The sequence below is a fragment of the Crocodylus porosus genome, unplaced genomic scaffold (assembly GCF_001723895.1).
Source record: "Crocodylus porosus isolate Cpor-Errol unplaced genomic scaffold, CroPor_comp1, whole genome shotgun sequence".
NCBI classification, from domain to species: Eukaryota; Metazoa; Chordata; order Crocodylia; family Crocodylidae; genus Crocodylus; species Crocodylus porosus.
The window spans coordinates 23,348,959-23,372,322 of record NW_017728915.1 but is presented as its reverse complement, the minus strand read 5'-3'; the positions used below and the strand labels follow the sequence as shown (position 1 = coordinate 23,372,322).

The following is a 23,364-nucleotide window of genomic DNA, read 5'->3' as shown; positions in this document are numbered from 1 at the left end:
CGGTGCTCTTTCCTGCCAAGGCAGGGGGTCGGACTAGATGATCTACCTAGGTCCCTTCCGACTCTAGCTACTATGATACTATGATACTATGATACTAAAGGCCTTGCTAAAATTTAGGTAGATGATGTTCACCTCCTGTCCCTTGTCCAGGTGGTTATTTACCTGGTCATAAAAGGACACCAGTTTTGTTAGGCATGACCTTCCCTCTACAAAGCCATGCTGGTTGGTTCTCAGTACCCCACCAGATGCGAGCTTGTGGGCAATGTCCTCTTTGACAATTTTTTGAAGTCAGACTGACCAGTCTATAGTTGGCAGGGTCATCCCTCTTTCCCTTCTTAAAGATGAATGCTACGTTTGCCTTCTTCCAGTTGTTAGGGACAACTCTTGAGTTCAATGATTCCTTGAACAGCCTCACCAGAGGCACTGCTATGAACTCTTGGTTGAAGGTCATCTGGACCAGCTGACTTGAAACTGTTCAGCTGATATAAAAGTATCTTCACTGGTTCTGGACTGATTTTATGAGGACCGCTGTTATTGCTGTATTCTCTGTGCCCCCGGTCTGGGGACCAGTTCTCACCTGATTTCAGGAATGCAGATGCAAAGTAATAGTTGAGGAGCTCTGCCTTTTTATGGGGGTCAACTGTGGGCTTCCCCTCTGTGTTCCATAGGGGTGCCACAGTGGAGCTTGATTTTTTTTTTTTTCGTGTTCCCTATGTACCTGTTGAACGATTTTTTGTTGTCTTTATTTTCAGTTGCCAGCTTGACCTCCATGGGTGCCTTAGCTTTCCTTGTCTCGTGTTTGTAGAACCTGGCCACATGAGCATACTCTTTGTTTCTCAGCCATAGCTCAGCCGGCTGATGTTTCTCTCTCAGCTACTGGCAGAAAACTGCTGCCTCACCCTATATCAACTGGGTCTTAAAATGGCCGCCCTAATCAGGCACCTGCTGGGTGTCTGCCTCCAGCCCTTAAAGTGGCGAGCACCCAAAGGTGCACTGCCACAGGCCCCTTGGCCAGTCAGAATCATGGGGCCCATTGCATTCCACTATGAAAATCTTTCCCCACCTCCCTCTTCTTTCCCCCCTTGCTTTACACTCTTCCCCACCCCAGCTGCTGATTTTCACATTTTTTTTGCAGCAACTGATTGTATTTTTAGTTTCTGCAAAAAATGTGAAATTGTGAATTTGGTAGGTCCCTACTTACAAAATAGTTCCTTTTAAGTGCAGCAGAAGAACATCTGCATCTTATTAACTATGAAATTGAGTTTTCTACAAGTATTTCTTTCAATTATACTAGATCCTCTCTGAACAGATTTTAGAAATTCTATTTTAAGTGTTTGTAAGCAGCTGGCTAAGCATGTCTTTATTTTTTTGTTAACTGTCAGGAAAGGATTGGTACTTGCTGCGTTTAGAAGTTACTGTGACAGATGTGAATGACAATGCACCTGAATGGGCCATGGAGCCATTCCCATTCTTGGCTGTGGTGTCTCCTAAAGCTGCAGCAGGAACACCAGTATATAAGCTTCTTGCTGTGGATAGAGATGAAGGAGTCCATGGAGCTGTAGAATACTTTCTCCTCGAAGGTAAGTTAAAACACGTGCATTTGCAAAAATTTAACACTCTTGGTTTTTTTCCTTCTATACTTAACAGGAGTAGTTGTAGTACTGTTTATCCTCAGAGGTGAATTTGTTTGTATGCCTCTAGTGAGAGTTTTTCCCATATTGGTAGTAAAGGATGAGTGAAAATAAACTTCCTGTATTTGACTAATAGAATATTCATTTCTTTTTAGGACCCATATACCAAAGTAGTGAAGTATAATATCACACCTAGTGATATCCTTGCAGAAAAATCTCTACCTTAGAACAGTAATTACGAAAGCAAGTTTTAGATGGATTTTTATATTATTTTTAAATGTATATGAACTTCATGGGCCTTCCACCTCTTTCAGTACATTCCGTAAAAAGTGGTTGCTGGTCATGATTTCAGGATTTGTGTGTGTATATATGTGTATATCTATATATAAATGTATTTTAGGTGGAGAAGACAGATTTATTGTTGAGAAGGACACTGGCTGGATTAAAACAACAGGATTGCCACTTGTAAAGGACAGAGAGTACCTCCTGACAGTGTTAGCAGCAGATAAACTTGGTAACAAAGGATCTCCTGCCTCTATTTCTGTGATTGCTGGGCTTCGACCACCGCAGTTTACCAACATATCATATGTTGCTAATGTTCCTGAAAACTTTCCACAGGGAAAAGTGTAAGTAGCAGTTTAAAAGCACCTCCATACAAATCATAACAAGGCTTCCTAGCTTAACTGTGATACTATTATCCCAAAGTATTTATGGAATTGGCAGATTGCAATTGATATGAGTGGTTATTACTCAATGGAAAAGGTATCTAAGATATAGTGGGTGTACTTTTCAGCCGTCATTTTATTTCAAATAGTGATGAGGAAGGGTAAAACGTTTGCATTTAAAAGTATGTTGATAATAGCAGGTAGTGGACATTGCATATACCATAATTTTTAAACCATTGTCCTTAACAATTGAAGCATTAAGAAGGGAAGGAAAATATCCTGTTGTGTGTACTCTTCCACTTCAGGAAATTTGTCAACATTTAGAAGAAAATCAGTTACATCATATGAAAACTAGAAGCAGTCGTTATGTTTGCTGCTTTTATTAGTTGCAACAAAAAACTAAGCAAAAAGGAAGATGCCACAAAGGCTGATCATTTGATTTTGGATGGGTTCATTGTGCCATTCTGATAGGTGTGACCAAAAATTGAGTACAATAATGCAGAACCTTTTACGGGGCTAGAAAATGCTGTTAGATATGGTGAGATAAATTCTACCTTCGCTTCCATCCCACCATCCTCACTGACTTGCTGTAATGTTTCAGACAGCTTATACCCAAAATGGATCGACACATCTGTTGATTTTTAAGCTGATATGTTGTATTGTAACAGATATAGTATTCCAATTCTATTATTTTTATTACATTTTTCAACATGGATATAGCTACATTCTTTCTGAGTGTAATGATACCAACTGATGTTGTGTGTGTGTTTGCTTTAAAAGTTGGATGGATAGAAATCTTTCTCTGTTCTGGTATTAGAAGAACTGTGGAATTCTAGCAGAGCATTTCATGCCTGCCATCTTGGATTCAGTCAAGGCTTGAGCTAAACATAAGAAGGATTTTGTAACAATTTTTTTTCTGAGCACTCAAAAATATTTTCAGAGTTAAGAGGATACTAGCCAGCTAGGCAGCCAATTTGTCATATTCCCCAGCAGTTTGCAGAAGGAATGACCCATTTCATCTTGATTGTAATCAGATTATAACATGACAGAGGCCATTGCTGTAGAAATGCCCCCTATTGAAAGCAATCTATCATTGTACAATAATAAATATTACTAATACAGATTATTGTAGAACCCTGCAGGCCTATTCATCCTATATTAAATAGGATAAATTGGCTAGGTATTTTGCACAGTGGAATCTTGGTTCATGATTAGGATTCTTGATTACTATAGAATACAAATAATAAATACCATAAAAAAGATCTGAAACAGCCTTTGACAATATCAGCATTTCAAATACAGTATCAACTTCAGAAGTTCTGACCAGCAATATAAAAAGGTGCAGGAAGAAAATACTAATTTAAGCTGTCATCTTCTCTATTTAATTCTGCGTGATGGTGGGAGTCTGAAGGAATTTCCATAAGGCATGTTCTATATGATCAGACAGCATATGTCTAAGTGATGTATTTTTTTTTCCATTTTTAGGGGCAAATTCCATGGTTTTTAAGGTAAAATTCTCATAGACTCCAGTTAATTCCGCTTCCATTCAGTCTTCATGACTGAGTTTGCAATTTTACTATATTGTATATTTTCCTGTTTCAAATAATAAAATTAGACAAACAAATATAGGAGATTTATAAGAAGTTATTTTTTTAAGAACTTCAAAGAGGAAAGTAATCACTTTAATTTGATGACTTTTCTCTTTGCCAGTTTCTTTTTTCCTTTTTTTTCACTTTGCTTAATTTTCATCCAGGTTTCTTACCATTTCTGCTTTGTCCTACCAAAATGAATCCCTGAGCTACAGCTTACTCACTAATCCTAGTGGCCTATTTAGCATCCACCCAGCAGCAGGAGAAATCAGCTTGACTCGGAGTGTCGATTACGAGAGCGATCAACACCAGTACCTTCTTCTGGTTAGAGCAACAGAAAGTCAGGAACAATTTAGCAGTGCAGTTGAGGTAAACACTCTGCCATTCTTCTTTTTCTATCAGTTTTTCTAATTTTCCTGCTACTTCTCCAAGTTAGTCTAGATTTCTTATAGCAGTGATACCTAACCAGGGTGCCGTGGCAGCAGACAGGTTTGACAAAATATGAGGTGCAAACAGACACAACAGAAGATACTGGCTGACAAAATATGAGATGCAGGATAACAGCAAGATATAGGGCATAGACACCTGGGAGGGGGGAAGAGGGGAAATATAATGACCCTTTCCACTCTGACAAGAATATTTCCCCCTGACACTTCACTCACCCCAACTTGACCCAGCCAGGACTTGAGTTCAAGTCTCCCACCTGGGAGGTAGAAACTCTCCCACTCAGCCACAAGTGCTGGGGTTGGTTTTGATTTTCTGGGAGCCCCACGCCTTACATTGAGCTGCCTGCCTCTTGCTGGAGGAACTACAAGCTGGGCTGGGAGCCTCTTGGGTTGGCTGCACACCATGCTGCCCAGCATCTTGCTGGGGAAACTGGAAGCTGAGCTGGAAGCCTCCTGGGTTGGCCACATGCCATGTCGCACAGTCTTTTGCTGGAGCTGGGTAGGGAACCTCTCCTGCAGGTCACACTCTGTGCTGCCCAGCCTCTTCCTGGGGATCCTGGAGCCCAGTGGGGACCCTTTTCTGCCGGCCGCGTGCTGCGCTGCTGAGAGCTCAACTGCCGCCTGCAGGTCCTGCTCCCCGGGCTCTTCTGGGGCAACTCTTCAGAGCTCCTTCTTCATCATCCCTCACTGGTCTCTCCCCAAGTCAGCTGCAGTGCCCCTTTTATCCCCCTCCAGGTGGCTAGAGGGGCCAATCTGGGGACATGGAGGGTGAGTCTTAATTCAGGTCTAGTTTCTCTACCTGGGCCATGGGGATGGGGCAAATCCTTCCCCATCTCTAGGGCCTGGTTGGTGAGGAAAGGGAATCCCAAGCCCTCCAATCATTTTTTACCCTTTTAAAACCCGTGGGCCAAATCACTACTGGCTAGCCTGTCACATTAGCATAACAAGTTGTTGCCATAGCACACGAGCAGTGGATAATCATCATTGATAGTTGCTGTTTTGTCTAATGAAAGAAGATTTATAAAGTGGGAAGGTGGGATTTGAAGAAGGCCAGGAAGGTTACTTTGCAGGCACATCTACTTATTGCAGTTTTACTTAAAACTTTTTAACAGTGGCACAACTTGCTCATTGTAAAATTATTTCTGAGTTGTGCTGTTCTAAATCGGAGAAAGACTATAGATCTGTCTACAAGGAGTAATGCAATGCCAGGTAGCGATAACCAAGCAAGATTGTAAAAGAGGTATTTCTAGTACCACAAGCAAAGGTACTGGTATTCACCAAAGCCAGTGCTACCCTGCATCTCAGATGCATTTGAGAGTATGTCTGAAGATATATCTACGCTAGGGATGTGAACAGTTACATGGTTAAATTACATATTTATACCGTTTACTGCTTACTGTTTAGTGACCTCTGGCAGGAATGGCCCTGGCCCCTTATGTCTTCACTGTGTACCCAGTGCTGTGTGGGAACCAGGCCACTGGTGGAGAGCCACGGGCAGGGGGCAGTGGGCATGGCTGAGTCGCTGGGGGTGGTGCCCAGCTGCAGAGCTGCAGCTTTTCTTCACCCCCATGAGCAGGGGCTGGGGCTGCAGATGGAGCTGAACCTTTCCTGTGCCCAGATCCCACTGCCAAGGGGAAGGAGGGAGGGAGGAAGATCCCAGGGTGCACACAGGGGTCAGGCAGGGCCTTCCCACAACAGCAGTGAGATGTCTTAGCTGTGTAGTGGATCAGCAGGGATCCCAGGGGAAACTGCAGTAGTAGCTGCTGCACCGCTGTCCCTCAGGAATGCCCTGGGGCTGTGCTCACCACAGAAGGGGCTGGCCACAACCCCTCAGACCCAGCGCTGCCCACTCCAGCTGCTGTGGCACCTCTTTGAGCCAAGCCAGCTGCCCACTCAGCCCCACCTCAGGGCTGGGCAAGGCCCCACACAACCCCAGCACCATGGGTGGGAGGGGAAGGATGCGGCACGCCTGGTGGAGGCCACCCCACTGGGACCAGACCCTCCTCCTCCCAGGGCAAGCTGGGGAGGGTATGGCCCAGCAGTGCGGAGGAGCCTTCCAGGTCCAGGCTGTGGCAGCACAAGTACAGTGGGAGGCACAGGGATCCTGCTGCCCTGCCCAGGCCCTGCTACTGCAGGGGGTCAGGCACCCACTGTGGGGCCGGGAGCCTTATAGCTGTGGCAGGAGGGTGCCATCTGACCCCTGTGGGGTCCCGCCACCTCCCTCCTCTCCGCTCCCTCCCAATGGTATCAGGATCTGGGCAAAGGAGAGGTCTACAACTCAGGCTCTATCTGCATCCCCAGTCCCTGCTCATGAAGGTGAGGGGAAGCCATGGCTCTGTGCAGCTGGGCACCATCCCCCAGTGGTGCAGCTGTGCCTGCTGCCCCCTGCCCATGGCTTCCCACCAGTGACCTGGGGCCCGCACAGTGCTGGGCGCATGGTGAAGACATAAAGGGTCGGGACTGTTCATGCTGGCTGTCTCTAAACTAGGTGTGATCTGTCGGTTAACAATTTAACTGACATAATTGAAGGAGGTTAAACAGATAATATTTTAAATGATATTTACATCCCTGGTCTACACTATAGACAGTAACATAACATAGATACAGTCCAGCTAACCTAAGTATTGGAAGCAGTCTAGTTTATAACAGCACACAGCTCCATGTAGCCTGGTTTATACAGCATCTCACTGTCTCTGTGGGGTAGATGTATTCCTGAGCCATAATATTGACCAAAGGGAATGAAAATATTTTAAAATAAGGTTAGGAGCAAGTCTGTATTTGCATTGGTCTAGCTACCTTCAGTGGAGTAAGTGTAGTTAAATTCAAAATCTGGTCTCAGCCACATTCATGCTGATAATGAATGATAATTGACAGTTTTAGTATTGGCAGGTAGACATAATAAAAAATATTGCAAGTTTGGAGAGGGCTAAGAAAACAAAAAATGAGAAAAATAAAAAAATATTGCTGTAGAAGAATTTTGGGATTAGACAACTGCTATTGTGTGGGAATCTGCCTGATATAAAGAACAGTTCTCAGCTAGAAAAGAGCAGTATAATGAAATCCGCTTTTCCTATGGGCTATAGCTTCTGCATCCTCGAAGATGATTATTTTTAGACAATCCTTGCATCAGATATATCTATGCTGATGAAGGCATTGCCCTGATCCACTCTGATACTACTTAATGCTTTCATCTTTTCCATTCAGGTTTTGGTTGTAATCAGAGATGTGAATGATTGTGCCCCAGAATTCCAACAGTCAATCTATAACAAAGATAATGTTCCTGAAACAGTTACTATGACAACTGCACTTCTGCAAGGTAAGCACTTTTGAAAGCTATTTATTATCCTCAGTAGCAGTATTGTTTTCTGCTCGTAATTAGAATTTTCCCTTGGAAGCACAAGTTACCAGTTTGAGGGTATTCATAACTCTGAGGTGGCAATTGGCATACTGTAGGTTTGGGTCGTGGGGCCGTGCCCCTGTATGTATAGCTCAAAGAAGTTAAATGGAGAGAAGAGGAAGGAAAGAAACAATTTTTTTCTATGAGAAACTGTAGGGCATTGCAAATGCGGTTGCTGCTGCAGCCATGGAATTGCAGTAGCCATATAGTTCCTATATCCCATTTTCTGAGGGATGGCAATGAATTTGGCCAGTAGCACCACTGAAACATCCATGTGTTCTGCAAAGAGCCTCTTTGTGGGATGTCCACTGTTTTTCTTTGCCCCAGTATAGTTCACTGAAATATACAGTAGTTCTGCTGTACTTGGGGCCTTGTGTGTTGTGAGTATTTGAGCAAAATTTGGACCTTACTAGATTTATTGTTTAGAATGAGGATATGCACCTCTTTGAAAAATGTGAAATGGCAAAATAATATAATCGAGATGCTTCTGGAAAAATTAGTAGTCAAGTAGTAAAACAAATTTACACCAAACACAAACAGTTGCATAAGGATTTAAGAGTATTCTTTTATTTACTTTTTCCTTTGGTTTGCAAAAGTATGCACACAGATTAAATTAGTAAATTACTAGCAGAATATTGAAAACTGAAACTCAGAATATTGAGTAATAGAATTTTGCAGTCTTCTGATAATGTTGTTTTGGGTTTCGCTGTATTTTTGCAGATTGTGAGGCTTAGCTGGCAAACGCTCAAATACATGCTTAATTTGACATGCATGAGAAGTCCAGTTGAACTCAGGGGACTGCTTGTGTAAAGTTAATCATGTATTTGATGGATCAGGGATTATGGGGACAGTTAATTTGGGTAGTACAAATCAGGTGGGCATAAGATTATAAGTATGCATACAGAGGAAAGATTTCTGATAAGAGGGCTCTTTAATGAAGAGAAAGCCTAACATGATTCAATAGCTGCAACTACTCAGAGAATTGAATATCTTCTTTTGATACAGCACTTATGGAGATTCTTGTCTTCATAGCTTTTGAAGTATAGTCAGTCATTATAGAAACATTATATCCTGTGGATTTTTTTTAAGGAATTCTTTCAACTGTTACATTTTAAGGCAAAGTTATTACTGTGTTAATGCCATTTGTTACTTTTTTATATAAGTTTTTAACAATCTAATTCATAAACTTTGATTTAGAAACTATCTTTTTTCCTTCTGTTTTACTAGTGGCAGCCAGCGACTGTGATTCGGAAGAAAATGCTGAAATACTGTATTACACATTGAGTCCAGAGTTTAGTATTTCTTCAGAGGGTACTATCTTTCCAGCAGAACAGTTGGACTATGAGCGACCCAACCATCTTTATGAGTTTATAATAATGGCTGTAGATAAAGGGGAAGAGCCAAAGACTGGCACAGCAACTGTTAGGATCCATGTTTCAAATGTGAATGATGAAGCACCTGAATTTTCCCAGGCAATGTAAATATATAAGATATTTTCTTTTTACTCTTGTCTCTTGTATTAATAATCCAATTGAGATGTGCATAGAGGGCCAGACCCTTTCATCCTCACCAGTAAAATGAGACCTTATATTTGGTTCTTAATTCATAAAATGTAAAGCTAGTTTCAGGGGACTTTGTGACGCATTCATTTTTGAGTCTGAAAAGTCAGGTTTAGAGAGTCTGATTTGGCATAACTTGCACCTACTGGTAGTATTTCTTTTGCACTCCCCCAAAATTTATTTGGCATCCTGCAGAGTTTCATTCTCTTAAATTAGATCACTCTTGCATATATAATCTTTTGTACTTAGTCCATTCGATTGAAGAGATTCTACCGTTTGTAACACAGATAAATGGCACATTCGTATCAAGAAGCACACCTGTCCCCCTGCTTCCACTCTCCATGTGCCAGATGTCAAAATGAGACAGGAAAGCTATCCAGAGGATGCTCTTCATCACCACTTTTGAAATCTCTATCTACATCACTCTTTAAAATAGCAGGGGGTACCCTTGTAGCAGCTTCACTGCCTCATTTCCAGATTTAGTTCCTGTGGAGCAGGTATGCTTCTCAATGACACCTGCTTGGCTGCACCACAGAACTAGTATAAACATGAACAAAGGGGCCAGAGGAGATAGGTGATGCAGAAAAAGCAACTAAGAGTAGTATGTGAATACTTACTTTAAAGTTGGCTGCTTCTTGCTTGCATCATCTTCCAGCTCTTTGTGCCAATCATCAAAATTTAATCCTTTACATTCTCTCACACAATGGTAAGTGGTGAAATTGGGTCTAATGGGGCCCAACTGAGAAATTTATACCTTCTCCCAGAACCTGGTCCTGAAAGTCCGTAGGATACTTAGTAGGATAGCTACTTCAAAAGGTAAAAAAAGTTGATTGTTTAAAAGTACAAATTCTTTGGAAAAGGGATTCTGTAATACCTCCAGCTGTGGTTTTTGGCAGAGGTACACAGATATATTGGTTGCAAATTGGATTGGCACTGATAAAAGGAAAATTAACATTATTGGCTATTGACTTTTTTTGCCTGGTGTAGCTGATAATGTCACTGATTAACTTCTACATGCTGGAATGCAGCCTGGCTGCATGGAGAGCAGCACCATGCCAGTAAGTCTGTGGTGAGGAAAGGGCGTGGGGGAGGAAAGGGGCAGATTGAGGCCCCCACAGAGAGGGAGCGGGGCAGAGGCAGATGTTGCCCATATAGGACAGTGAATGTGACCCTGCAGTGGGGCGCAGGATGGAGCTGCAGGAGGTGGGGAGGGGTGGTGGCTCTCTGCCACTGCATGCACCCCTGGGGGAGGCCTTGGATTTGTGCACAGGGTGAAAGTGGGCTGCAGGCTTGGGACTAAAGGCTGTGGTGGCCTCTTCCTAGCAGGGGGCTGGAAGCAGGGTGGGCAGAGGTGGGGTGGGCTCAGCTACGTGGGTGAGCAGTGGTGGCAGCTCTGGAAGGGGTTACTACAGGGGGGTTACAGGGAATTTTGGGGTGCCCATAGCTCTACAAACTCCCCCTATAGCATCACCCCTGCTTGGGGCACTCTGCTCTGCTGCCTTTTCTTTGGGGTGGCTCTAGCTCCCCAAGTCCTCCCTGTGGCCAGCGCAGGGTTCCCAAATTCCTTGTAGCCCCCTGTAACCACCCCTTTCAGTGCCACCGCTGCCCCCGTCCACTCCCAGCCCAGCTTCTTCACTGGGAAGAGGCCAGCCACAGCCCCTGGCCCTGAGCCTGCAGTGGACAGCTTGCACTCACCCTGAGCACAAGTCCAGAGGGGCACATGCCCCCCATGCCCCCCCAGGGATGTGCACAGTAGTGGGGAGCTGTCCCCCCTCCCCATTCCCTAGTGCCTCTTGGATGAGGTGCCTGTGGCTCTGTCCCATTCCCCAACCTGGGGTCACATTCACCACCCTGGCTGTGCAGTGCTTGCCCCTGCCTCTGCCCCCATGCCCCTTCTCTCCCTCACACCCCTTCCCCTTTGCAGATTTACCAGCAGGATGCTGCTCTCTAAGCTGCCTGTGTGCATTCCTGTAGATCAGCTATTGGATTGGTATCAGCCGATATGGTTGGCTAATAATCAGCTATCAGTGTTGGCCAAGAAAATCTTTATCAGAGCACCCCTAGTTTTTGGTTTTGAGATCTTCATTCATATATCCAAATCCTCATTTGGGATTATGAGCTAGGATCAGATCCAAAATTAGAAGAGAACTTTTTCTGGATGTATACCAGGATTTCAGGATTCTTTTGAGATATGCTGCTGATGAAGCTTGTAGGGAAACAGGATTGAGTCCTCACTTACAGCAAAACATTAAAATTTTATACATTTTGCAAAAAAGAATTAATTGATTCATGTTTGGGAGGAAGGCAGAAATTTTGCAAGTTTGTTTTTTCTTTTCATGGTGTGAAGTGATTTGTATAGAAATGCAGACGTACATACTACCCACCGTGTATAATTTCGAGACTGTCTGACAAGTTAATCATCTTCTAGCTGTTCATTGGTAACATTGTAACATTGTAATGGGCTTTTTGATTATAGGTCTTCATCATTAGTCTGTAAGTAAATGAATACTGTATTGGCATAGACTCCAACCATTGCTATATCTAAACTGATTCTTAACTGTACAATTTGTTGACTAACTTAAATTGACAACAATCGGCAAATAAATGGTTTAGACTTTGGTAAAACTTTAGGCTTTAGTAAAATTCTTGCACCCCAGTTTTACTGAATTGCTAAAGCAAAATGCTTAGTAAGTGACAGTCTTAAATGACTACTGTATTAGAGAAGAAGTCACAGGATAAACGTATACAATAGATAAGTGGAATGTGTTTCTTCTCGGTCACTTCCTCCACAAATACAGATTACATGCTCTAGGCTTTTTCTCTTCAAAGCTTGGGTTTTAGAAGTGTCTGAAGTTGTGTCAGAAGCAGAATGCCTTTACATTCAAGTGACAGATTCCTGTGGAAGTCCCAGTTTCCCACTGTTACCTTCTGATTTTCATTTATCAACTTAAAAGTAGAAGTTGCTCTGAGCAAAGCTCAGGAAGGGATTTCAGGAGTACCAAGTTTGCACAGTTAGAAATCAGCTCGTATAAACCTGCACAACTTCAAGGTTGAACAAAACTTCAAGGTTTCCTGACATTCCTTATATTATATAAAGGAATAAAAAAATTCCTACTTTCCTTCCTTCTAGCAAGCCACCAGCTGAGATGCAACTAAATATTCTTGAGGTAGTTTGGAAAGACCTAACATTTATAATGCAAAATTGTTAGTGGTGCTCTATGCATGTCCAGATGTTGCTACTCTTAAATTCTGCAACTCTTACAAACGCACATCTTTTGATAATATTCAAAGCTGTTAAATTGACACTTCCAAGGCAGACATACCAATCTGTTAGCTTGTTTATTCCTTATACATAGTTGTGGAGCACAAGTGTCTTTGGCTTCATGCATTACTACTTTAAAAACAAAGGTTTTGGTACCTGTTTTTGTTAGATAATGAATGCCAGTAGTCATGTTTTAATTATCAACAAACTGGAATCAGAATGCAAACTTAGCAAAAGTCAAAGAAAAAAAAGTTTAACATTCAAGTTTTACTACAGAATATATTAAAAAGTAAGCATTATTTTAATGTTGTTTTAATTATTTTTAATTTCTCTTTTTACTTAGTGGTCTCTGGATCTATTTTATCCGTAGGGAGATTTGCATGGAACCAGCTTCTGCTGTCTGGATGCATACAGTTTTCTCAAGTCAATACAGCCAGATTATTGTATCTGGGAGCAAAAGTTTCACAGTCATTTTGCTGTTACAGAACTGGCTATGAACAGATGTTCAGTTTCTCCAGGGAGAGTCCATGTTCTCTCAGGAGAAACCATGAGTGTACAGATGTTCATAATTCTTCTCCCAAAAATGGCCACTCTGGAGAAAAACAGTCTGTACTCTGGAGTGTGTGGTGCTTAGTATTTTGTAGCTGGCATTCAGGGCCAATGAAATTTGGAACCCGAACCACTTAGCTTCCTGTGATGGAGGGTAGCTGTGGGAGGAATTTGATAATCTCATGCTTTGGGACTTTTAATGCAGTTGTTTTTGTTTCTTGGTTAATTTTTTCCCCTTACCTTCCATTGAAACATTGAACTTCATACTTCTTATGGCACGCAGAAACCTTTCAGGTATCTGTTCGATGGACTTGTGTAGGGTCAAACAAAGTGCCAGACTTGGGGTCACAGAACAATTTTCCGTCAGGTCAAACATTGCAGGTATTTTCCTTGTTTGAAGAGCTCAGAAGTGTCTTCCACTGTGTCACAGGGCACTGAAGTGACTGCTCCTAGGAAAGGTATGGGTGCCGGTTGCTGGGGCAACTGCAGTCGGTCAGCTGACCAGAAGGGGGCAGGGCCTGGCCTATATAAACAGCCTAGGCTGAGGCAAAGCAAGCAGTTCCCCATTAACATCGAAGGAGCTCTGCTAGAGTAGGCAGCCTAAGAGAAGCTTGATGGCCTGAACAGCTTCGGCTTGAGGACTGGGAGGAGAAAGCCCTGGTAGGGATTTGAGGGAGGTTTAGCCAGAGGGCTAGAGTTTGCATTTAGCCAGGAGGCTTAGTTTTGAGTTGTAGCCAGTTGGCTTATGTTATTGCTTTTGGTTGTTAGACTGGAGGACCAGGTGAGGCTGTAGGGGTTGGAGGAGGCCTCATAGGAGCTCCTCCATAGCGTGGGGGTTCCTGGTGCTGGAAAGGGCACCATGTTTTGCGGTGTATTGACCCCGGCCCCAGTGTGGCAGTGTTGTGAGGGAAAAGCCCCAGTGGGGCATAGGACCCGAGAAGGCAGGTCTGGGGGCCAGGCACGGCTATGGCCACCTGAGCCTCGGTGGGGTTATAGACCCGAGGAGGGGGTGCAGTGACCTCAGCCCTGAGAAGGGGCACAGTGCCTTGGGGGCCAGGCACGGCTACGGCCACCTGAGCCCCAATTGTGAGGAGCACCAGAGTAGGCACCGGTGAGAAGCCCAGAGGGTGCTTGTGTTAAGCCCCAGGGAGGGCGCACACAGGAATAAAAGCCCCAGGGAGGGTGCACACGGGTCCCAGTGCAGGAGGGAATCGCAGGGCAAGGCCCCGGCGTGGGCGAGAGAGAGAGAGAGCCCCGGTGAGGGCGTGGCTGCAACGAAGGCCGGAGAGCGTCCTCAGGGAGCACAGAGAAAGGCCCCAGGGTGGGCTATTGAGACGAGCCCAAAGGGTGTCTGCAAGGGCGCGGGCGAGAGTAGACAAGCAAGGGGGTGCCATGAGGGCGCGGCAAGGGATTTTGACAAGACAACGTCCGGTACATCTGAGAGGCTTGGGGCGTGGTATTAGGGGTGGTAGGAACCACGTGTCGCCCTTGAGGCGGGAGTGCACAGAATCACCATAGATGGGGCACAGGCTGGAGTACGTCAGGGGTAGCGTGCCAAGGAGGACAAAAGGCAGCTTCCCTTAATACTCTTACCATCAAAGATGTGGCAGGCGAGAACGAGGGTGCATTTATACCAACTTGGCACGGTAGGGGGCACTAGGAGAGATCATGGCTGCTCCTAGGACCCTGCCCTGTGACACACTGCTGTGTTCCTTTGAGAAGGTGTTCTGTTTAACTCCATGTACATTCCAGGTGATAACTTCTTATTTGGTTTTTCTTTTTTATGCTCATGCATTCTTGAATCTAATGCAGATGAACTTAATGCAGATTTTATCTGTAATGGTATGTTGCATACATTCACCATAATCACCTATACATCAGTTCCTTTAAGACACTACTCTGCAGACAATGTTATGCTTTATGTTGGACTAAAGCGAAGTTGCAAATAATGACGATGAAGATATCCTTTCTTTAAATTTTGTTTGGAGATATCTCTTCCTATTATTATTTTGTACCTCAATTATGAAAAACTTAAAGCTGCCACTCTTGTTTCATTTTGTTAATTTTCACTGTCTGCTTTTTTAGAGAGTAAACTTGATGATTTGAATTCCTCTGTCTCCATATTTAATGTTTAAAGTTATCATTTATAGTTCATTTAGTTTTCTGGTGCAAAGTTAAGATATGGTTTTGAATGACTGAATTACCTGGGCTTCATGAAGCTTTCTTATTTTGCTGTACATTAAATGCAGAAAAAAAGAAAAGAAAAGAAATCCAAAGTGGTATGGAAGGAAATGGCAGAAATAGCCTGTTAATTATTTGCTTTGATAAATATGAAGCCTTATTGTTTCATTGACAAAATAGCACGTCTCATCAGCATATTGTTTTGTTGGTTAACAAAGTAACGTCACATCATCTAAAGTTGCGTTATTCATGAAACTATAAACCTCTTAATTCTTTTATAAAGATAATAATTAAATAATGTAATGAAGCATCATTCAGTTGTACATATATTTTATAAGACCTTTTCATCAACATTTGTAAATATGTGATTATAATTTCTTTTTATCAGCTACAGAAGTTTTGTTTCTGAAGATGCAGGTCCAAATACATTGATTGCTACAGTAAATGCTATAGACCCTGATGGAGATGATGTGACTTATGACATTCAAGCAGGAAATCAAAAGGGAAACTTTGTTATTGACCATCAGAACGGTAATAAACTTTTTATTGTTGTGCACTGTATGGTCTTAAGAGTTTCTGGTGGTTTGCATGTACTGTACCTTGAATCCTGTCTTAACTATAAGAAGTGAGTAGGATACCTGCTGTTGCAAAGTTACTACTCTGATAATAAAAAATATGTAATAAAAAACAGATGCAACTCTTCTACCGTCACAATTCCTTCCATCTTCATTCTGTTCTAATAGGCATCATTTTCCAGGCTATTGTTTGTTATATATGCATTGTCTGATTTTAATCAATGTAGAGAGAATGATTACCTAATAAGCTAACTTAAGCTGTTTTCCTGTTGTTCCACTTCCTGAAGCATTTAGCTAAGGAGATAAAAATATATATATATATATATATATATATACGCACCACCTGGGTGGAATATTTAGCTACTGAGATTGCTAAAAATGATATTTCAAATGTTGGTATGGGATTGCATTTGCCACTGAGAATAGTCATTGGCATTATCTGTAACACAGGATTCCAGGGAGAAGTGACTCTACTTGCAGAAGATTAAAGTTTCATGTTGGTCTTAAAGTTGTGAGAAATAGTTATGTATTACTATTGTGTTCATAGCATTGCCACACTGAAGTTTTAAGCAATACTGTAGTTGTTGGGTGTGTGCTGTTGTAATATTGAAGACTGGAGCCATCAACAGCTTTTGTACACCAGCAGACTGAGCAGTGTGTTCAGTCTGGTTTTGGGAGCACATGGAAGTTTTATAGACTTAACTTACACGTGGTAGTTTTCTTTGGTAATTTGTGTTCATCTCCACACACACAATTGTGTCAAAGCATAATAAATGCTATGGTCTGTGGAGAAGGATACTACATTATCTTGTCTGCCTTAATATCTCCTACTACAAATACATATTTTGTAGATTCAAGCTTTGCTTTATAGTCCTTACCTGGGCAAAAATCTTAGTGACCTTGTTTGTAATGGCACTTTTGCAAGAGTAAGGACTGCATGGTCCATAATATTGTGTTGCTGATAGAATTTTATTTATCAGATATCTACTATGTATTATACTTAAAATGTTCTTACAGCCTTAAATGTCCTCTATACTAACATTACTCTTTCACTTGAGTTTCAGCCCATGTACATATGTGCTATAGAAAAAAGCTGTTAGTGTACCCGTAAGGGGACCAGGCATGGTGTGGCAAATGAAGAGAGCTGGCATAAAACCTGTGCTTTACTTACAACCCAGTTATGTCCTGCTCCGAGGGCCTAAGCTCTATTTATGTCATGCATAGCTCTTGTGCTTGTTCAAGTTGAATAACCGTTTGTGCTTGGGGAATTTATACATCTCTCATAACAACTGTTTATGTGCTGAATCTTGTTATGTAAAAATTCAACCTGGGATCAATTTCTTAACACAGCTCTTTCAATAAAACATTTTAACTCATTTGAATTTTGGAGGAAAACACTGAGGTTTTAGATAGTTTCTATGTTGATGGGCATGCTTTTGGCAAATCACTTACTGTGCATGCATGAGTAAACATATCCAATGATTTTTACAAGTCAAGAATTAATGTTCACTTGTGCATTTGAGGGCAGGATCAGATCTCAGCCCTCTCCTTTTCATGCACTTAAAATTCTGTAAAAGTTATAATTATGCATACCTAAATGTATTTATGGAGTTAAGCCAAAACCCAGCACACTATTTCTCACATGAGTTGTCTGATTTGAATCAGGAGGATTTCTTATATGAAAGAATATTACTTATATGATGGAGGTTTTGCAGAATTGGGCCCATACTCTGCAGCAACAATTTATGTGATTCCTGTAGCGCTGTCACATAATTTTGAAATACCAAACAAAGAGAAACACCAGCAATCTCATTAAAAAACACACATTGAGACAGCTGGCATATCCATTTAAATTAATCGGATTTGTTTGACATTTACCTTTTGAGAAAACAAAGAAGGATATTTTGAATTAGGAATGGAAGATCAACTTGAGATTTCAGTGACATCAGTTAAATCTGGAGTAATTCTGTTGAATTCTGTAAGTTACACTGTATTTAATCTGTTTTAGTGGCAATCAGAATTTTTCCTCAGTCTGTGAACTGTGAGCTCAGGAAACTCAACACAGGAAAGCGATCTGCCATAGATCCATCCTTTTTTCATTTCACTGTCACAGTCGCACTTAGCATGAAAGTTTAATTTCAATGCAAATACTGTTTTTGCAATATTAATGTTGCAGTTTCTGAATGTATTTCAGACTTGCCTAGAAATGTTCCAAAAAGATTTGCCCAAAAGATAAATGGACTGCAGGATACTGCTGCAGATGTGAGGCCTGACCCTGAATGTGCTGACTTCCTGGTAACCATTCCTGACCTCACTAAAGAGTTGCAGGATCTTAGGGACATATTTTAAAGGTTTTTAACTACCTAAAGAACCTGTAGGTTCCTAGCTGGATCCTTAGAAGTTCCCAACTGGCACAGATGTAACCTGCTTGAAAATCCCCACCTGTCTCTCAAATACACAAATACCTTTTAAAAAATTGACCCTTAGCACCTCCCGGGTTCCTGCATTTGGTACTATTTAAGGTATTCTTGTAAGCAAATGAATCTTTGCTTCCCAGATACACTTTCTTGTTTCCAGAAGTTAATCCGGGTATGATAGCTTTTTCAGAAGCTCTTTAAGCTTTAGTTATTAATAAAATCTAAAGGATTTACGTAATGGCTTTCAGTGGCTTAATTTGAGACATAACAGCAATTAAATGGTCATAGTCCATTGTTGCACAAGGTGAGGCTGAGACATATCAAAAGTAAATGTTGTATAGAGACCAGGTATTTGCAAGCAAAGTGAGTGACACCGATCCTTTGACAATATCCCATTTCATTGACAGTTTCTATTAGGCCAGATAAATAATAGAGGTGATTGATGGAAGTTGGTGGAAATGAGTGACAGCTGCTTGCTGTATGCTTTTAGATAGCTGCTGTCTAACTTACTTATGTACCAGACCTTTCATTATCTCTCTCTGGCAGTCCCTTTATGCCCTACCTGGAAGTTGATGCCATTGGGATGACATGAGGGCATCAAAGTAAAGGCTTCTGAGGGTATGTCTGGACTGTCAAATAACAGTGTGATTGTAGTGCAGGTGGGAATCCTCCAACTGGGTTAATTTAGTTAACATGAATAATACCAAGACATGGCACCACAGGCTAGCAGACTCATACTCTGGGTCTCTGGTGGGCTGGTACAGCCTTCGCTGAACACTGCTGCCACTTTGTCCCTGTCATTTCCATTAGTCGGTAGACTGATCCTAGAACAGGTATTCCAGCATATTACTGCTACACCAACATCGTGGCCGTGTTGATGTACTCTGAGGAACTCACCATTTAGTTGTTTTTATGTAAGGTGAGACTGTAGTATGTATACATTAACTACATTAATGGAAATAAATGCATATGAAGGTAATTCATTTGCTGTGTTTTAATTGACATATATTGCATTGTGTGCACAATAAGAAGTTGTATTACCTTCTAGACCAATCCCCGTGCTGTATTAGCCATTGCAGAGTGATCTCTGTGATCCCTCTGGCTAGGGACAGAAGTTACACATAAAGTGGTATAAATAGGGACTTTGCTAACTTGTGGGGGCTGCCCCCCAATTTCATGGGTATAACACAGCTCTGGGCAGCCATTTTGCAGAGTGCAGTGCAAGCTCCTCATGCCTCTCATTGGCTGAATGGCTCTGGAGGCCCTGCCTCTTGCTGCTGATTGGCTACAGAGGCTGCATGTTATGTGGCTCCACCCCCTCACCACTGCAAGGGCTTTTTGTCATGTAGCCCCACCCCTGTCATGTGGCCCTGCTGCTAATTAGTGGCGAGGGGTGGGGCCACATGACAGGCAGCCCTCACAGCCAATCAGTGCCAAGGGATGGGGTGGTAGCCATCTTACCAGCAGCCCTGTGAGTCGGCATCTCCTGCCTCTTCCCCCACTTTCCCGCCCCAGAGATTTGGCACAGCACTCGGTAAATTTTCTTTTTCCCCCCATGCATGGGCGACTGGTGCCTCCCAAGTCTTGGGGGGCACCAGATTGCCAACGGAAGGGTGGGGTGGATGAGGGTCCCCCAGTGGCCGATCGCTGAGTGCGGAGCCACCAGTGGTAAAAGCAGAAGGGCACTTCCATCGGCACTTTTGGTTTCACCACAGACGCTTCCAGGGGGTTCACATGCACCTGTGTTTACCCTCTACACAATCTCAGGGGGTGTTCATGCACTCCCTACACATTACCAATGTCCCCATGGATTCCGTGCATTAATTCGCAGGCTTTGTCTGGGATGTGTGAAGTCTGTGAAGCTGGTAATTCGGTAGGGATCTGGGTTTTCCATTTGCCATGGAAAAATTCAGATTTTCTCCTTTTAAGAAGACAAATGCAGGAAATTGCTGGGTTCCAGCCTGCAAGGAGCTGTTTAGGGTTGGGGGGAGTGGGACAAGGGTGTTCAGGCAGGGGGTTCCTCATGCATGTATGCTTGCACACATGCATGTGGCAGCCAGGCAGTGTGGAGAGCAGCTTTTTCAGCTCCCCGCAGCTAAGTCATTGGGTGGGAGAGCAGACTGAGGCCCCCATGATGAAGGATGGAGGGGGCAGAGTGGGGCAGGGCTGGGGTTGGGGGATACTGCCGATGACGCTAAACTTTGGGGCATAGTGTCCACACCAGAAGACAGGCTAGTGATCCAAGCTGACCTGGATAAACATAGTAAGTGTGCGGATACAAACCTGACAATGTTTAACATAGATAAATGTAAGGTACTCCACCTCGGGAGAAAAAACCCTCAGCGTGCTTATAGGCTTGGCAGTGCTACACTTGCTAGCACCATGGCTGAAAGAGATTTGGGGGTCATGATTGACCACAAGATGAACATGAGCCACTAATGCAGTGTCGCAGCTGGCAAAGCAAACAATACTGGCTTGCATCCTTGGATGCTTCTCAAGTAAATCTCAGGATGTCATCCTCTTGTATACTTGGCCTTGGTGAGGCAGCAGCTGGAGTACTGCATCCAATTCTGGGCTCTGCAATTCAAGAAGGATGTCGAGAAGCTTGGAAGAGTCCAGAGGAGAGCCATGCGCATGATCAGAGGGCAAGAGAATAGACCTTACAAAGAGAGGCTGAGAGCCATGGGACTCTTCAGCCTGGAATAGTGCAGGCTCGGGGAAACCTGGTGGCTGCTTATAAGTATATAAGGGGTGTACATCAGGATCTGGGAGAATGGCTGTTCACCAGAGTGCCCCAAGGAAAAACAAGGACCAATGGTCATAAACTTCTCCAAGATCGTATTAGGCTGGACATAAAAATTTTTTTTGCTGTCCAAGCCCCGGAATAGACTCCCTCCAGAAGTGATGCAGGCACCTACTCTAGACTCATTCAAGAAGCGTTTGGATGCGTATCTTGCTGGATCCTTTGACTTCAGCTGACTTCCTGCCCCTGGGACAGGGGGCTAGACTTGATGATCTTTGGAGTCCCTTCTAGCCCTAACATCTATGAAATCTATGGGGCCTGGGGCCAGGGCCAAAATGTGTGACTGCAGGGCCTGGTGAGGGAGTAGGACGGAGCCACAGGCAACTTGTTTGTGGGGGGAGAGGGGGAAGGGAGGGTGGGCAGTGACTCCTCATCTCTATGCACAGTTCTTGGGGCATGGGAGGGTATGTGCCCCCCCAGATTTGGCCATGGGGCAGATGTGGGCTGCCCGCTGCATGCTTGGGGCTCCTGCTGCCTCCGTGGTTCAGTGGGTGGGACCCAGCTTGGGAGGGCAGAATGGGGCAGGGAAGTTCGGTGCCACTGCTGGGAGTCCCATGCTGGCTGTGCCTCCATTGTGTGCTGCTCCTTGCACACCTGGAAGCGGTGGGGGGCACAACTCGATGCTGCTGGCAGGCAGGCAGGGGGCACCTTGCCATGGTAGCGGAGTTGGCATGGGGCTGTCAGCAGTGGCACTGAGCATCCCTGCCTCCCACCATGTGCTGCAGAGGCCCCCGGGGGGAGGATGGCAGGGCAGGGAGCTCCAAGCCTGCAGAATGCAGTCTGCATCTTACTCCCCCCCCGCCCCCCCTGGGCTGCGCTGTGGCCATGACACCCACAGGGGAGCTGGAGCCAGGCTCTTTACTCTGCTCCGGCTGCCACCTCCCTTGTGTGGTAGCTGGAGTTTGGGCACTGCTGGGAGGGAGGGGGACAGGGGGCTGTGGGCCCTGGCCCTGGTTCCTGATCCCTTAGTTATGGCAGCTGGGGCCCCCCTCCAGCAGGGCTGGGGAGGGTAGAGGGCTGTGGGTCAGGAGTGAGGGACACCAGCAGGGCTGGGGGATGGGGGACTGAGGGGCACTGGGGGGGTGAGGGGCTGTGGGTTGGGAGTGAGGGGCACCAGTAGGGCTGGGGAGATGAGGGGATGTGGATCAATTGAGGAGCAGTAGGAGGGTCAGAGGGTTTTAGGTTAGGAGTGAAGAGCACTGGCAGGGTTGGGGGGGCTGGGGGTCATGAGTGAGGGTACCAGCAGGGCTCAGGGAGCTATGGGTTGTGTGAGGGGCAATGGCATAGGCAGGGCATTGGCATATTAGGGCTGCTCAGTGCCACAAAGCAGAGGGTGGGAACAGCCATAGCTGGAGCTGTGTCCTGGTGAAAAAAGGAAGCAAAGGGAGCTCTGACTTTCTTTGATAAAACCCCCCCTATATGAAATGCTAAAATATATAGGTATTTAGAATGTATTTTATTATAATGATTGAGGCACTGGTAGGCTTCCAAATTGCTTTAAAATTGTGAATATATCAGTAAAACATTGTGTTCAACTGACACACACACACACACACACACACACACACACAGGCATTTCGTTTTAATCTTGGAAAAAAGTGGATTTTGGATCTTTTAATTAGAGAATTTAGGTTTTTTTAAATCAGAGAATTTGGGGTTTTTAAACAGAAAAAAACAGAATCCCTAGTGATTGGAAACTGGTTTAAACCTGCACCAGAACAGAAGTTCAGTGCGCATAAACTGATTTCAAAATGGCCGAACCCGGTTTAAGATAAACCTGGATGGATGTAGTATTCGACTTAACTGATTTTGGTTAAACCGGTTTATGGAACTTCTGTCCCAGTTCCCCTCTTGAATCAAATTACTTTGCAGTCCCCCAGCATGCACTGGGGGCCCCTCTGCTAATCCCCTTCAGAGGGCAGGCATGCTAGCGTTGGCTGCGTTGTCTGCTTTGGCTGAGCTGAGGCTGGCCCACCCCACGGCTTTCACAGAGCTTGAGGCAGCCTCCACTCCCCAGCCTGGTCCTGCTTGTGCCTGTCAGCCCTGTGGTGAGGAGGGCGGTGGCAAGAGGAGGGAAACAGAGTCTCCAGCCCTGAGCCTTCGTCTGTGAGGGTTGTTCCTCCCATTTCCAGGACTGGCCGGCATAAGTCACTGACATGCTGGGGGCAAGGGGAATGGAGTCCCCCTTCCCAGCCAGTCCCGACCCCAGCATCTGCCAGTGTGGGGGGAGCCCCAGCTTGCAGGGGTCCCCAAGATGCCCTGGGTTGCCCTGGGGTCTTGTGCTGGGTGG

The 23,364-nt window shown here is 44.2% G+C and overlaps 1 protein-coding gene across 1 annotated transcript in view; it reads left to right on the top strand.

Annotated features, from left to right (window-relative positions):
• Window positions 1–1,381: 1,381 nt before the first annotated feature.
• The window catches only part of LOC109310585 (neural-cadherin-like), an 81,034-nt gene continuing 59,051 nt past the window's right edge, over window positions 1,382–23,364 (top strand). Inside the window, exons 1-6 of the mRNA XM_019535823.1 lie at window positions 1,382–1,580; window positions 2,032–2,257; window positions 4,050–4,254; window positions 7,536–7,647; window positions 8,956–9,205; window positions 15,668–15,810. Of these exons, the coding sequence (XP_019391368.1) occupies window positions 1,454–1,580; window positions 2,032–2,257; window positions 4,050–4,254; window positions 7,536–7,647; window positions 8,956–9,205; window positions 15,668–15,810 (1,063 nt within the window). The 5' untranslated portion in view covers window positions 1,382–1,453. The remainder of the gene's footprint in view (window positions 1,581–2,031; window positions 2,258–4,049; window positions 4,255–7,535; window positions 7,648–8,955; window positions 9,206–15,667; window positions 15,811–23,364) is intronic.